The 14,365-nt window shown below is 58.0% G+C and overlaps 3 protein-coding genes and 2 non-coding genes across 5 annotated transcripts; 2 read left to right on the top strand and 3 right to left on the bottom strand.

The window, feature by feature from the left end:
* The first annotated feature begins 513 nt into the window (after window positions 1-513).
* On the top strand, window positions 514-1,724 carry LOC113992619 (THAP domain-containing protein 7-like). The gene is made up of 3 exons (XM_039391379.1): window positions 514-605; window positions 876-1,031; window positions 1,305-1,724. Exons 1-3 carry the CDS (start codon window positions 526-528, stop codon window positions 1,447-1,449), a joined length of 381 nt encoding a protein of 126 aa, XP_039247313.1. The 5' UTR covers window positions 514-525; the 3' UTR covers window positions 1,450-1,724.
* A 922-nt stretch (window positions 1,725-2,646) lies between these two features.
* Window positions 2,647-7,223, bottom strand: LOC113992616 (very long-chain acyl-CoA synthetase). The gene is made up of 10 exons (XM_027730093.2): window positions 6,721-7,223; window positions 5,670-5,879; window positions 5,270-5,428; window positions 4,960-5,084; window positions 4,492-4,686; window positions 4,003-4,093; window positions 3,694-3,892; window positions 3,498-3,595; window positions 3,239-3,369; window positions 2,647-2,944 (listed from the first exon to the last, which is right to left on the bottom strand). The coding sequence occupies exons 1-10, from the start codon at window positions 7,199-7,201 to the stop codon at window positions 2,768-2,770; spliced, it is 1,866 nt and encodes a 621-aa protein (XP_027585894.1). The 5' UTR covers window positions 7,202-7,223; the 3' UTR covers window positions 2,647-2,767.
* Window positions 7,224-8,057: 834 nt separating this feature from the next.
* TRNAQ-CUG lies at window positions 8,058-8,129 on the bottom strand. Its single transcript has one exon. It is a non-coding gene; the product is annotated as a tRNA-Gln (tRNA).
* Window positions 8,130-8,165: 36 nt separating this feature from the next.
* On the top strand, window positions 8,166-14,013 carry LOC113992613 (butyrophilin subfamily 3 member A2-like). Its single transcript, XM_039391369.1, has 14 exons — window positions 8,166-8,239; window positions 8,906-9,023; window positions 9,281-9,396; window positions 9,745-10,092; window positions 10,664-10,945; window positions 11,215-11,313; window positions 11,613-11,639; window positions 11,733-11,759; window positions 11,864-11,890; window positions 12,122-12,190; window positions 12,603-12,629; window positions 12,924-12,944; window positions 13,093-13,119; window positions 13,469-14,013. Exons 3-14 carry the CDS (start codon window positions 9,324-9,326, stop codon window positions 13,957-13,959), a joined length of 1,518 nt encoding a protein of 505 aa, XP_039247303.1. The 5' UTR covers window positions 8,166-8,239; window positions 8,906-9,023; window positions 9,281-9,323; the 3' UTR covers window positions 13,960-14,013.
* Window positions 8,282-8,354, bottom strand: TRNAK-UUU. Its single transcript has one exon. It is a non-coding gene; the product is annotated as a tRNA-Lys (tRNA).
* Window positions 14,014-14,365: the final 352 nt, after the last annotated feature.

Genomic DNA, 14,365 nt, shown 5'->3' with positions numbered 1-14,365 from the left:
GGGGGGGGGAGGAGAATTTTGGGGGATTTGGGGGGTTTTGGGGTCTATAGGGGGCTGTAGGTTCCATGGAAGGCACTATAAGGTGCCTCTGGGGGTCTGTAGGGTCCATAAGGTGCCCACAGAGATCTATAGAGTCCATTGTGGGGCTGTAAGGTGCCTGTAGGGGTCTGTGGGGTCCACTAGAGAGGGCTATAGGTACCTATAGGGATCTATAGGGCGCTGTAGGGTGGGGCCTCTATAAGGTGCCTGTATAACCCCCATGGACCCTCCCAGGGGGAAAGAGACACTCCTGGGGGGGGGTTGGGAATCCCAGAGGGTCTCTGGGGACAGGGACGGGGGGGGTCACTGAGGGGGGCACCTTGGGGGTGTCTGAGGGGTCCCTGGGGGGAAGTTGGGGGTCTCTGGGAGGTCTCTAGGTTAAACCCCGGGGGTTTGGGGGGTACCTGGGTGGGTGGGGGGCTCAGGGGGGATGGGATGGGTGGCGGGGGGCGTCTCAGCCCTGTCCCCTCCCTCTCCCCCTCTCAGATGCCCCGGCACTGCTCCGCCTCCGGCTGCTGCACCCGCGACACCCGCGACACCCGTGGCAGGGGCATCTCCTTCCACCGGTGCGTGACACCCCAGGGACCCCCTCGGGGGGGGAGAGAGCCCCCAGAGACCCCCTTCCCCTCAGCAAGGGGGTCTCCTTTGCAATCCCCCCCATTCTGGGGATGGTTCAACCCCGTCCGCTTTAATGGCCCCACCTGGACCGTTCCATTGCTGGGCTCGACGGGGGGAGGTTCAGCCCTTCAGCACAAAATGGGCTGGGGGGGCAATTTGAGGTCCCCCCGTGACCTGTGGCCCCCCCCATGTCCCCCCCACGTCCCCGTGCCCCCCAGGTTGCCACGCAGGGACGACCCTCGCCGCGTGCAGTGGCTGGAGAACAGCCGGCGCCGGGACCCCTCGGGGGGGGGGCGCTGGGACCCCTCCTCCAAATACATCTACTTCTGCTCCCAGCACTTCGAGAGCCACTGCTTCGAGGTAGTGGGGTACAGGTGAGTCTGGGGGGGGCTACAGGTGAGATGGGGGGGCTACAGGTGAGTCTGGGGGGGCTGCAGGTGAGTCTGGGGGGGCTGCAGGTGAGTCTGGGGGGGCTGCAGGTGAGATGGGGGGGCTACAGTTGAGTCTGGCGGGGTCTGCAGGTGAGTCTGGGGGGCCTACAGGTAAATCTGGAGGCTGCTCCTGGCACTTTGAGAGCCACTGCTCCGAGGTAGGGGGCTACAGGCCTCGGGGACCCTCCTGACCCCCCATTTCTCTCCCCCCCCCAGTGGTTACCACCGGCTCAAGGAGGGGGCCGTGCCCACCGTGTTCGCCCCAGGCCCCCCCCGGCCCCCCAGGACCCCTAAGCCGAAGCCCCCCCCGCCCGACAGCGACCCCCCAAAGCCCCTGCGGACCCCCAGGAAGTGGAAGTGAGTGGGGGGGGCTTTGAGGGGGGGGTCGGGGGGTGACGGGACTGCCCTGTTTATTCCCAACACAGCTGGGACCCTCCCCCTTCCCAACCCACCTCTCCCACCCCCAGGACCCCCCACCTTCCCCACTGGCCTCCCCCTGACCTCTCCCGCCCCCAGGACTCTCCGGGCGCTCCCGGGGCCGTATCCCGGGATAACGTGTCCCCCCTCTCTCCTCTCCCCACAGGCAGGACACCCCCCCGCCCCCGCCGGCCCCCCCGTTCCCCCCCTCCCTCTCCTGCTTCCCCCCGGACTCCAAAGCCCCCCCGGCCGCCGCCCAGGGCGGGGTCCCGGCGCCGCCGCCGGAGACCCTCCTGGTGGCCACGGGCGACGCCGAAGCCGCGGCGGCGCCGGCCCTGCCCGAGGGGGCCCCCCCGGCGCCCGCGGGCCCCCCCGGCCCCCCCGGCCCGCCGTCGCCGTCGCTGTTCATGGCGCGGCTGCCGCCCCGCGCCGGCTCCTACATCCAGAGCGAGCACAGCTACCAGGTGGGCTCCGCCCTGCTCTGGAAGCGCCGCGCAGAGACCGCGCTCGACGCCCTCGGCAAGGCCCAGAGGCAGCTCCAGGCGGGGAAGCGGCGGGAGCAGCGGCTCCGGCAGCGCCTGGCCGAGCTCCAGAGGGACACGCGGGGGATCCCAGCGCTCCGGAGGGACACGTGGGATATCCCGGAGCTCCAGAGGGACACACAGGGGATTCCGGAGCTCCAGAGGGACACACGGGGGGTCCCAGAGCTCCAGAGGGACACGGGGGGGGTCCCGGAGCCCCGGAGGAGCCCCAGGGACCCCCTGGCTGAGGCGAAGGTGGAGCCGGTGGGGGACGGGGGGAGGTGAGTCCTGGGCACCGGGGGGGGGGGGGGCTGGAAATAAAGATTTCACCTTTTCCATGTGGAGTTTGTGGGGATTTCTGCGAGTTTCGGGAGGTTTCTGGGGATTTATGGGAATTTCTGGGAGCTTTTAGGAGTTCCCAGGAGGAATTTCAGGTGGAAAGTCTTCCCGGTGAGGGCGGTGAGTGGAATTCCAGGTGCCACCAGGAGTTGGGACAGGGAAGGCTTTGGAGTGACGGGACACAGGGAGGGGCTTCCCGCTGAGAATGGGGAGATTTAGATGGGATATGGGGAAGGAATCCCACCCTGTGAGGGCGGGGAGGGGCTGGGATGGCACCCAAAAAAGGTGGGAATTAAGGGTTTAATTTCCACGTCACAGACAGGCCGGGCTGGGATAACCCCCCAGCCCCGCCCACAGTGCCTGATTAGCCCCTAATTAGCCTCGTTAATTAGCCCGAGGCCACTACAGACTGAGCCTCATGTCCTGGATGGCGGCGAAGGTGTCCGGGGTCAGCGGGACGTAGGATCGCCGGGAATCGTCGCGGAAGAACAGCGGATCCCGGACCAGCTGGGGGTCGAAGCCCTCCCGGACCAGGTTGTTCTTGGACTGCTTGAAGGTGCCCGTGATCTCCAGGGCGTCCTGGGAACGAGGGATGTCGGGAAGGGGGGGTCCCGGGGCCGTGTCCGGGTGCCGGTGGGGGTTGTTCCCTCCCTTGGCACAGGGTGACCCCCCCTTGGAACCGGATGAGCCTGAAGGCCCCTCCCAACCCCAACCCAACCATTCCCTGGTTCCACCGTGCCGTGATTGGAACCGGGCGCTGGTGCTGATGGATCACCCTCCTCCCAAGGCCAAACCCCCCCAGTTCCAAGCCCAGGAGCCCCCCTGGAGCCCCCCTGGAGCCCCCCACGCCTGGGCCGGGCGTGTCCCGCTGACCTGGACCCTGACGAAGCGAGGGGCGGCGTAGGAGGGCAGCGTGTCCCGCGTGAAGGCGTACAGGGTGTCCCCGTCGAAGGTGGCCCCGTCCTTGAGGCGCACGGCGGCCATGCCACAGCGGCCCTCACACCCTGCGGGCAGCACCGGGGGTCACCGGGGGCCACTGCGGCTGCTTTGAGTCCTCCCGGGGCCACCAAGCCCCGTTTCACCCTCCCTGGTGTCCTCCCCGACCGCCCGGGTGGCCGCGGGCCGGACTCACCGGGCACGGCCACGCCGTAGACGTTGACCTCCTGGATGAACCCCACCGCGGCCAGCGTGGCCTCCACCTCCGTCGTGGCCACGTTCTCCCCTTTCCACCTGGGCGGGAGGAGGAGGAGGAGGAGGAGGAGGGGGCAGCGCTGTGAGCCGAGCGCTCGGGCCGGCGCCCACGGCCGGGACGCGCGGGCCGGAATTACCGGAAGGTGTCCCCGACGCGGTCCTGGAAGTAGAGGAAGCCCTGGCGGTCCATGAGCAGCAGGTCGCCGCTGTTGAAGAAGGCGTCGCCCTTGGCCAGGACGTCCCGCAGGACCTTCTGCTCCGTCTTGCGGGCGTCGCCGGCGTAGCCGTGGAACGGCGCGTGCCGCGTGATCTTCACCACCAGCAGCCCCGTCTCGCCTGGGACGGGGTCGGGAGGGGGGCTTTAGGCCACCTGAGGGGCGTTTTGGTGGCCACGAGGAGGACCAGGGGGTGTTTTTGGTGGCCTCCCTGCGAGGCCCGGCTCTTACCGGGCCCGAGGGGGATGCAGAGCCCGCGCTCGTCCCGCACGGGCTTGTCCGTGGCCACGTCGTACTTGATCAGCTCGAAGGGTGTGAAGAACTGGGGGGGCACAGGGAGAGAAACCCGGGATTAAAACCTGGGGGGGCCAGGTCGGGCCTGCTGGGATCGGGCCTTTCCCCTCCCCCTGCAATCCCAACAGTCTGGGGGTTAAAACTGCTTGGGTTCGACCAGCCTGGATCGGAAATGTCTAAGTCTGAATCTTTGAGTCAGTCTAAATCCCTGAGTCAGTCTGAGTCTTTGAGTCTAGAAGTCCAAATCTTTAAACCTGTAATTCTAAATCTTTAGGTCTAAGTTTTGATTTAAATCTTTCAGTCTAAATCTTAAACCTAAATCTTATTTAAACCTATTTAAATAAGGCCCAAACATCTCCAGTTTACCCCAAACCCCCCCAGCTGACCCCAACCCCCCCCGTTGGCCCCAAACCCCCCCGTTCTCACCTTGAGGAACACGTTGGCCCTGCCCACGGCCCCGACCTTGCCGGTGTAGTTGATCAAGCCGGCGTTGCCCTCGGTGGCCCCGTAGAATTCCCGGATGGACACGGGCCCGAAGCGCCGCAGGAATTCCTTCCACACCTCCGCCCTCATCCCGTTGCCCAGGGCCATGCGCACCCCGTGCTCCCGGTCGTCAGGGCGCTGGGGGGACGGGGGGGGCTTGGGTGGGTTTGGGGTGCATTTGGGGCAGCTCTGGGGAAATTTTTGGCAGCAGTTTTGGGGCTTTTTGGGGCAGTTTTTTGATAGTTTTTGGGGCATTTTTGGAGCAGTTTTTGGGCAGTTTTATGGTAGTTTTTGTGGCAGTTTGGAGCAGTTTTTGGGCAGTTTTTGGGGCGGTGTTGGGAGTAGTTTAGGGGCAGTTTTTGGGTAGTTTTGGGGCAGTTTTGATGGAGTTTTGGGGCAGTTGGGGCTCACCGGGGGCGTGTTGCACAGGTAGCGCATGAGCTCCCCCACGTATTGGATGACGGTGACGTTGTACCGCCGACAGTCGGCCCAGAACTGGGAGGCCGAGAACTTGCTCCTCAGGACACACGTGGCTCCTGGGGGGACACAACCGGGGGGGGTGACCCCTTCCCTCCTCGCTTTTCCCTTCATCCACTCACCCAGCCGTCCATCCATCCTCCCTCCGTCTGTCCATCCACCCGTCTGTCCATCCATTGATCCACCCATCCCTCCAGCCCTCCCTCCCTCCCTCCCTCGTCCCGTGGGCCGGGCTCTCCCGCACCGATGTTGAGGCAGCCGCCGAGGCCGACGAGCAGCCCGGCCGAGTGGTAGAGGGGCAGCGTCGTGTACACGACGTCGTCGCGGCGCAGCCCACACATGCAGGCCAGGCTGGCGACCATCATCAGCTTCAGCTCCGTCACCACCGCGGCCTTGGGGAGCCCTGGGGACCCAAAAAGGGATGGGTGACTCCAAATAACCCAAACTGACCCCAAATATCATCAACTGACCCCAAACACCCTCAACTGACCTCAAACATCCCAAAGGGCTGTTCCTGCCCCAGGTGGACCCACCACGCTCGTGGCTGGAGAAAGACCCCACAAGAGACCCCTCTGACGTTCCTAACCCCCCTCTTCCCCCGTGTCTCCAGCTGTGGATCCCGGCGGTTCCCGGCTCCCTCTCACCGGTGGTGCCGGAGGTGTAGATGTACATGGCCTTGGAGGTGGCGGTGATGCCAGCGCGGTGCTGGGCGGGCAGAGGGTCTGCAGGGGCTGCCTCGATGTCGGGGAGCAGGGCCGGGACCCCCGGGGTGGGCGACGAGGGGCTCAGGTAGAACACGTGGATCCCGGAGCGCTGCAGGTCCGGGAGAACCTCCTCCACGGCCACCCGGAGCTCTGAGGGACACGGGGGGGACACGGCGGGTCACGGCGGGGCACTGGGGGCACGGGGGACAGGGTCTGGGGGGACAGGAGGGACGGGGGGGGGACATGAGGGACCCCAAATGGGCACCTGAGGGATCCCAGAGTGGGCACACGCACAAACCCGTGCACAGACACACAGACACGTGTACAGACCCTGACACACGTGTGGACACACACACAGACCTGACACACGTGTGGACACAGGTACAGACCCTGACACACGTGTGGACACAGGTACAGACCTGACACACGTGTGGACACAGGTACAGACCTGACACACGTGTGGACACACATACAGACCTGACACACGTGTGGACACAGGTACAGACCCTGACACACGTGTGGACACAGGTACAGACCTGACACACGTGTGGACACAGGTACAGACCTGACACACGTGTGGACACACACACAGACCTGACACACGTGTGGACACACATACAGACTCTGACACATGTGTGGACACACACACAGACCTGACACACGTGTGGACACACATACAGACCTGACACACGTGTGGACACAGGTACAGACCCTGACACACGTGTGGACACACATACAGACCTGACACACGTGTGGACACACATACAGACCTGACACACGTGTGGACACACATACAGACTCTGACACACGTGTGGACACACATACAGACCTGACACACGTGTGGACACAGGTACAGACCCTGACACACGTGTGGACACTGGGGCTGGCGAGGCTGGCTGAGATCAGGGCTGGCGAGGACCAGGGTAACCTTGGTGGCCACATCCCCCCGTGTCCCTGTAGCCCCCCGAACGTCCCCTCCATCCCCTCTCACCGGGGCTGGCGAGCACCTGGGTGGCCCCGGCGGCCTCCAGCGCGTGCCGCAGCGCCCGTCCCCGCGCGTTGGTGTTCACACAAGCCATGGCACAGCCCAGCTTGGCCAGCGCCAGCCACGTCCACAGGTAGGTGGGCGAGTTGGGCAGGAACACGGCCACCGTGGCGCCGGGGCTGAGCCCCAGGCGCCGCTGCAGCGCCCGGGCCGCCCGGTTGCTCCTGAGATCCACGTCCTCGTAGGTGTAAAGCTCGTCCTGGAAGAGGAGCAGCGGCTGCCGCGGCCGCCTCCGCGCGTGGAGCAGGAACACGTCCAGGAGGGTCTCGGGGGGGCTGCGGGCGAAGCGGCGGCGGCAGCGCAGCGCCCACCTGGCCATGGTGACAAAGGCCACCAGGTCGTCCCAGAGGAACGGCGGGGCGAGCAGCGCGGCGAGCAGGGCCAGCCCGGCCAGCGCGGCCGGGAGCAGCCCCAGCAGCACCGCCATGGCCACTGAGGGGTGGCCGGCGGTGGCCAAAGGTCCGCGGGGCCGGGCCGGGCGCACCTTTGGCCCCGGCGGGGCCGGGAGTTCGTTGCTCCTCGGGATTTATTTGCTTTGGTTTGCGCTCCCTCCTTCCTCTTTTGTGCCTGGGCTTGTTTGTTTTTACTTCTCTCTCTTCCAGGTTTCGCGTTCCCGGTCCCGGGGTGTGGCTCCGCTGCCTGCGGCCCCGGGGGCTCTGTCCCTCTGTCCCTCTGTCTGTCCCCACAGCTGTCCCTCTGCCCCCTCCGTCCCCCTCCTGTCCCCTTCTTGTCCCTCTGTCCGGCCTCGGTCCTCTTTGCCCCCTCCTGTCCCTCGGTCTGGCTCCTGTCCCCCTCCTGTCCCTCCGTCTCCCTCCTGTCCCTCTGTCCAACTTCTGTCCCCCCAATGTCCCTCTGTCTGTCTGTCCCTCAGTCTGTCCGTCCTGGCCACTCGGGTCTCTCTGCCGAGGGGGTCGGACAGTCACACGTGGGATGTCACACTCAGTCCCCGAAGCATCTGTGGGGTCACACGAGGTCCCCCGGGGGGCGTCACACGCGGGACGTCACACACAGACCCCAGAGTAGGGTCACACGAGGTCCCTTTTGAGGCGTCACACCCCGATCCCAAAAGGGGGAGGAGCAGCGGTGCCGCCACAGCCACGCGCGTGACACACTCGGGCACGGAGTCCCCAGGCGAGTGTCCCCTGCGCTTCCCAAACGCCACAACGAGCCAGGCCCCCCCCTCTTTCCCCCCGCCCCTACGATGGGACACGGGGTGGGGGGGGCACAAACGAGTCGCGACCCCCCCGCCCGTACAGGGAAGGGGGGGACTCAAAAGGAGGGCGAGGTCCCACCGAGATTCGAACTCGGATCGCTGGATTCAGAGTCCAGAGTGCTCACCATTACACCATGGGACCGCCTCGCGCCGCCCCCTCCGCCCGCCCCAGAGCCCTCCGCGCCGCTCCCTCCGCCACGAAAAAGAGACCCCGCGGTTTTTCCCCCCGGGAGAGGAGGGGGGAAAACAGGGGTGAGACCCCCGGGATGCGCCGGGAGCGGGAAAAGGGGGAACCGCCCGAACAGGGACTTGAACCCTGGACCCTCAGATTAAAAGTCTGATGCTCTACCGACTGAGCTATCCGGGCTCCTGCAGGGGGCGGCCGCCGGAGGCACTTTGGGCTGAAATCCCGGAGTTTTGGGCAAAATCCCGGGGGTTCCGGGAGAAATCCCGGAGTTTTGGGCAGAAATCATTCCGGAGGGAATGATTCCTCTGGGATTGTGCCGGGGGAGGGATTTTGGGGCGTGTTGCAAAATGCAATTATTTATTATTGTAATAAATACTAATGATAAATAATGTATAGTGAATATCTGATTATATTCGATATTATATATAATTTATAGTATAATATATACTCTAGCACAATACATAACATAATATATAATGTATAGATAAAAGATAACCCTAATATATTTAATATATTATTTTATTATTATATTTATGATAATAGCTAATAAAATAATACAATGGGATATATTTAATATATGATTGTATTAGATATTATACATAATTTATAGTTTAATATGTACTCTAATGCAATATATACTCTAATACAATACAATACATAGTATACAATGTATTGTAATATATAAAATATAACCCTAATCTATTGTAGAATTCCCACTTCCCTTTTTCAAGGTCCAACCCTTTTGGAAAATGCAAATCAGGACTTTCAGGGGCCATAAAAATATAAAATCTGGGGACAAAGTTCTTCCCAACCCGACTCCAGAGGAACCTTCTGGTCCTTCCTGCTCCGGTAAGAAATTCCTGGTCGGAAAAATCCATGCATTCACTTCTAGAAATTGATTGATATGGAATAAGTTGATTTTTTATTGGGAGTAAATTGATATTTTTTAACTGGAGTAAATTGATTTTTTAAGTGGAATAAATGGAATAAAATGAAACACCCGGGACCTTCTTTTCCTTGAGAACCCCAATCCCTCCATCCATAAATTCCTGGATATTTTTCCCTGTTATTTCATCCCTCGATTCTCTCGTTCTTTTCCGTGGGAGGTGTGCAGGGGCCGAAGGAATTCCGGGAGATTCCGGGACATCGATGGATTCCCGGGTCTGGTGGTTGACGTTGCTCCCAGTCCTGACATTCCAACACGGATCCCACCTGGCCACAGGTGAGGACAATTCCATTTGGGATACATTTGGGATACATTTGGGATACATTTGGGATGTATTTCCGTAAAACACCCGATTTCTGCTGAAATTCCTTCAAAAACCTTGGCAAAGCTTCTTTATCCAGAGGGTGATGGGGGCTGGAAGAGGCTCCCCAGGGAATCGGTTTTCCCCCCATTTTTCCGTGATTTTTCCAACCCAATCGAGCCAAGGTTCGAAACAGCGCCGGATAAATCCCGGAGTCTCAGACCCCGCGAGCGTCCCGTGTCGTTTTCCCAGTTCCCCGGATTCCTCTCCCCGCCGTGGTTCCGTTGGATGACCGGGAACCCCCCCCGTTTGTCCCGGAACAGGTCGGGCTGGGAGCTCTCCCGGCGTTCCCGTCGTGGGGATCCTCGGGGAGCGGGTTGTCCTGCCCTGCCGGGTGAGCCAGGAGCCCCTTCCCGAGCTTTTCTCCGTCCGCTGGGAATTCCACGACGGTTCCCGAAGGATCCCCGTGGGCAGTTTCGACGGGAAGAGCCGAGAGGAGGAGTGGGACGGGAGGTTCCGGGGCCGGGTGGGGTTTTTCCCCAGGGAATTCTGGGCCGGGAATGTGTCCCTGGGCTTGAGGAACGTCGGGATCTCCGACCAAGGGTCCTACACCTGCCACGTGTCGGTCCAGGACGTGTCCCGGGAGGTGTCGGTGGAGCTGGAAGTGGCAGGTGGGAATTCTGGGATCCTTTTATTCCTTTTTTAAAAAAAAAAAAAAAACGGGGCAAAATTTTTATGGTTATTTTATTCTGGTGCATTTTTATGTATTTGAAATAAATTTTTATATTTTATATTTTTATGTTCTATGGTTTTTATATATTTTATTTTTTGTATTTGATATTTTTGTGTTGTATATTTATTTTCTATAAATATGATGTCATGGGTATATAATATATAATATATAAATACATAGTGTGCAATACACACTTTATAACTATATAATGTATAAATATATAATATAGTACTTATAATTCCCACATTTTCCCAAATCCTGGCAAATCCCACTCCCGACTTCCTCCTAAACCAACCTCCCCCTCCCTCTCCCAAATTGTCCCTGGAATCCCTCATTCCCTTGGAATCCCTTCCACTCCTTCCCCTTTAATTCCCTCCCCTCCCTCGTTAAATCCAGGGGAAAAACCTTCCAACACCTTCAAACCCTTCAAACCCCTTTCCAAGGAAAACCAATCCCCCAAGCCCCAATTTCCCGCTGTTTGGAACGGAAACGCTCCCGTTTTTCCGCAGCCGTCGGCGACGTTCCCACCATTGTCGTGAGGTCCCGGAGAAGGGGCCTGGGCCTCTCCTGCCGAGCCTCCGGCTGGTTCCCGGATCCCCAAATTCTTTGGCTGGACGGCCAAGGGCAGGCGCGGGAGGGATTTCCCAGCCCCAGGACGACGCCGGAGCCGTCGGGGCTGTTCCGCGTCGACGCTTCCGTGACCCTCCCGCCCGGCTCCGACCTGGAGGTCTCCTGCAGGATCGTCAACCCCCGGCTCAACGTCAGCAGGGAGTCCCGGATCCGCATCGCGGGTGGGCCCGGAACCGCGCCGGGATCGGCTCCGTTCCCGGGATCCGTGGGGGAGAAACCCCCGGATCCCCCCGGCACAATATTTGCTCCTTAAATGGGCAGTGGAATATTTAATCCTTAATTTAACCCTGATATCGAATAATTTAATTTATACTTAATAGTTAATAATTAATATGCAATCCTCGAGTCCAAAATAAAACTCTCTAATTATTAATAGACTTTGAAAATCATTAATATAAAATAATTAATGGAGTGTCGCTCCTTTTCCCAGATATTTTCCTCCCTTCCATCTCCTCCTGGCTGAGTGGTTTCCTGGTGCTTTTGGGCCTCAGCCTCCTCCTGGTTTCCACTCTGTTTTGCCTCCTGAGGAGTAAGTGTTGGGAAAATCCCGGGGGAAAAATCCCCTGGAATAAAAATAATTCCTGAGAGGAATGTGGGTAAAAAAAAAAAAAAAAAAAAAAAATCAAGTTAAAAAATTAATGGAGTGACCAAATTCTGGAATTGGAGCCCAAAAAAGGTGGGGAATTCTGACTCTGTGTCCTGGAATTCCTTGGGAAATCAACCTGAGGGTGTTCCTGATGGGATTAAATCCCCGATGATGACTCGGAGCTCTTTTCTGTGCAAAAAACCATGGAATAAAAGGGCTTTTTTCCCATTTTTTTTAACCAGGGAGCCACAGGAAAAATGCCAGTGCAGGTGAGTGATGAGGAATTAAGGTGAATTATTTATATTAATTATATTATTTGTATTTATTATGGCTATTTTGGATGAATTTCCCTTGTTTTTCAGTGAAAGTGAAGCTGGAAAGGGAAGAAGGTAAAAAATCCCTCAGAAAATGAGAAACGTCCAATGTCAAATATTAGAAAAGTTCCCAAATTGGGAATTTTGAGAGCCAAAATTCCGTGTCCTTTCTTTTCCAGAAAAAAAGAAGGTGAAGTCGCTGTTGGGTAAGAGATTCCCTTTTCCCTTTTCCCTTTTCCCTTTTCCCTTTTCCCTTTTCCCTTTTCCCTTTTCCCTTTTCCCTTTTCCCTTCCCTTCCCTTCCCTTCCCTTCCCTTCCCTTCCCTTCCCTTCCCCCCCCTTTCCCCTTCCCTCTAACTCTGGGAGAGGCACCTACAGAACAACATTAATAATAAATATTAACAAATATTAACGATATCTATCATTAAATATTAACGTAATTCCCAATTATTCCCTCAATTCCACATCTGGAATCTCCAGACGGAGAGAAAGCCAAGAAACGAGCAGGTAAATCCCATTCCCACAAAACATTCCCTGGGAAAACCACCCTCGGTTTAATCAAGTTCATCTTAATTAAAAGTGATTAATTAACCCCCAGGGATGATCCAGTCACAGCTTTTTCCTCTTCCTTGGGATTTCATGGGATCACTTAGGCTGGAAAAGACCCCCAAAATCCCGGGATCCCAGCCCAAATCTTCCACCAAATTCCACCGGGACTTTTAAGGGATCAAAACTTTTTCTCCTCCTTCCCCTTTTCCACCTTTTTAGGAAAAACCTGCAATTCCCTTAATCCTGGAATTTAACAGAATTCCCAGAAGGAATAACTGGCGTAATTCCAATGTTTTTCCCATGGATATTTTCCTTTTTTTCCCCCTGGAATTTTCCCCTCCCTCAATTTCTGCCCTTTTTTTTTTTCCAGCCAAGATCCACTTCAAGAAACGCTTGGGTAAGGGAATGGATTTGCATAAATTTGCATAAATTTGCATGACAGTGCCTCTGGGTCATCTTCAGACACAACAGGATGAGAATTCCTGTTAATATCCATGTTTTCCCTGGATTTATAGTTAATGAATGCAGTGAAATATCAATTTGTGGGGAGGAATATCCTTGTTTTCCACTCCCAGGATTTGTTCCCATTGGGAAAACTGGGAAAAATTGGGGAAAGAATGGAAAAAATGGGGAAAACTGGGGAAAAATAGGAAATCCAAACAAAAATGCCTGGAATATTTTTTCCTTGCAGGTCGACTGAAGGCAGAGTTGGGTGAGTAAAAAACATGGGATTGTGGAAATTCCTGGGATTTGGGGGTTAATTGGGATTTTTGGGAGATCCAAAGGGTTTTCCCAGTCCGGGGAGGATCAAATTCCACCAAAAACCCTGGAATGCAGCGATGTCTGTTGTTTTTCCATAGATTTCTGGGAAGCCAGGAGCCACTCAGGTGAGCTGGAACAATGGGAATGTGCCTTGGATGGCAGGACTGGAGAAGGGATGGGGATGGTGGGAATGGTGGGAAAAGGGAGTCCCGGAAGGTGTCCAAGGCCGGGATGGGATCGGGATGCAATTCCCGAGAGGATGGATGGGAAGAGGGAAAGGGATTTGTGTCCTGGGAAATCCCAGGATGGGAGAGATCCGGGGGGGCTTTGGGGGCCTTTCCAACCTCAGCCACTCGGGGATCCAGGGAATTGGGAATTCTGGGGTTTGGAGATTTGGGAATTCTGGGATTCAGGGACTTGGGAATTCAGGGATTCCCGGATTCCATGGCTCCCTCTGCTCCTGCTGTCCCGCAGTTCCCGTGGCCTGGGACGCCCTGGAGCGGATCCTGGAGCTCCCGAGCGGGGAGGGCGACGCGGCCGCTCCCCCATTCCCGGTGCGCGTGGGGCGGGAAGGCTTTGGAAGCGGGAAGCACTACTGGGAGCTGGAGCTGGGCCGGGAGCAGGACTGGGCGCTGGGAGTGCTGCGGGAAAAGGCGGGAGGCGAGGCCCGGCCCGTTCCCAGCCAGGATTCCTGGGCTCTGCGCCGATCCCAGGGAGAGCTTTTCCCCAGCGCCGGAGCCCGCGGGCTCGGGAAGCTCCGCTGGAGCGGCTCCGTCCTCGGCGTCTTCCTGGACCTGGACTGGGAGTGCCTGGAATTCTACGACGTGGAGACCGCGGAGCTCCTGGAGAGGCTGGGTCTGAGCACCACGGGCAATTCCCAGGGAATGTTCTTCCCGTTTGTGTCCCAGGGGGAAGGGGTCAGGATCCGCCCGGTGCCGATCCCGGTCCCACTAAAGGGACTTTGAGCAGGGCTTGGGGAAAGGGGGGAGAAAATGATGGAAATGGGAATGGGAAGGAACGTGAGGGTGTGGGAGGGAAAAAAGAGGGAAAGGAGGGGGCAAGGGACTGGTTTTCCCTGGAAAAAAACCATCTGGGACTGGCTTTTCCTGGGAAAAAAAAGAAATGGAATAAAAGGTTTTCGAAGGGAAATGTTGTTTTGGGAATTCTTAGGACGTGTGGGCCCCTTGGGGAATTCCTGGCAGGAATAGGACAGGAAGGAGAGGTTATTTGGTCCCCAAATGTGCTGGAATTTGGGTGGGAAGAGCCTGGAGCAGGAGCTTGATCCCGACTCCATCAGGTGGAACGAACAAGGGGGGTGGGAGTTCCCTTGGATGCAATTCCCAGCAGAATCTCTGGATCTGGGACTCCCTT

The sequence above is a fragment of the Pipra filicauda genome, unplaced genomic scaffold, assembly GCF_003945595.2.
Source record: "Pipra filicauda isolate LSUMZ 115617 unplaced genomic scaffold, ASM394559v2 scaffold950_size86934_pilon, whole genome shotgun sequence".
In the NCBI taxonomy this organism is placed as follows: Eukaryota; Metazoa; Chordata; class Aves; order Passeriformes; family Pipridae; genus Pipra; species Pipra filicauda.
Note: the sequence above shows the minus strand (reverse complement) of the source record. Positions and strands in the feature narration are given on the sequence as shown.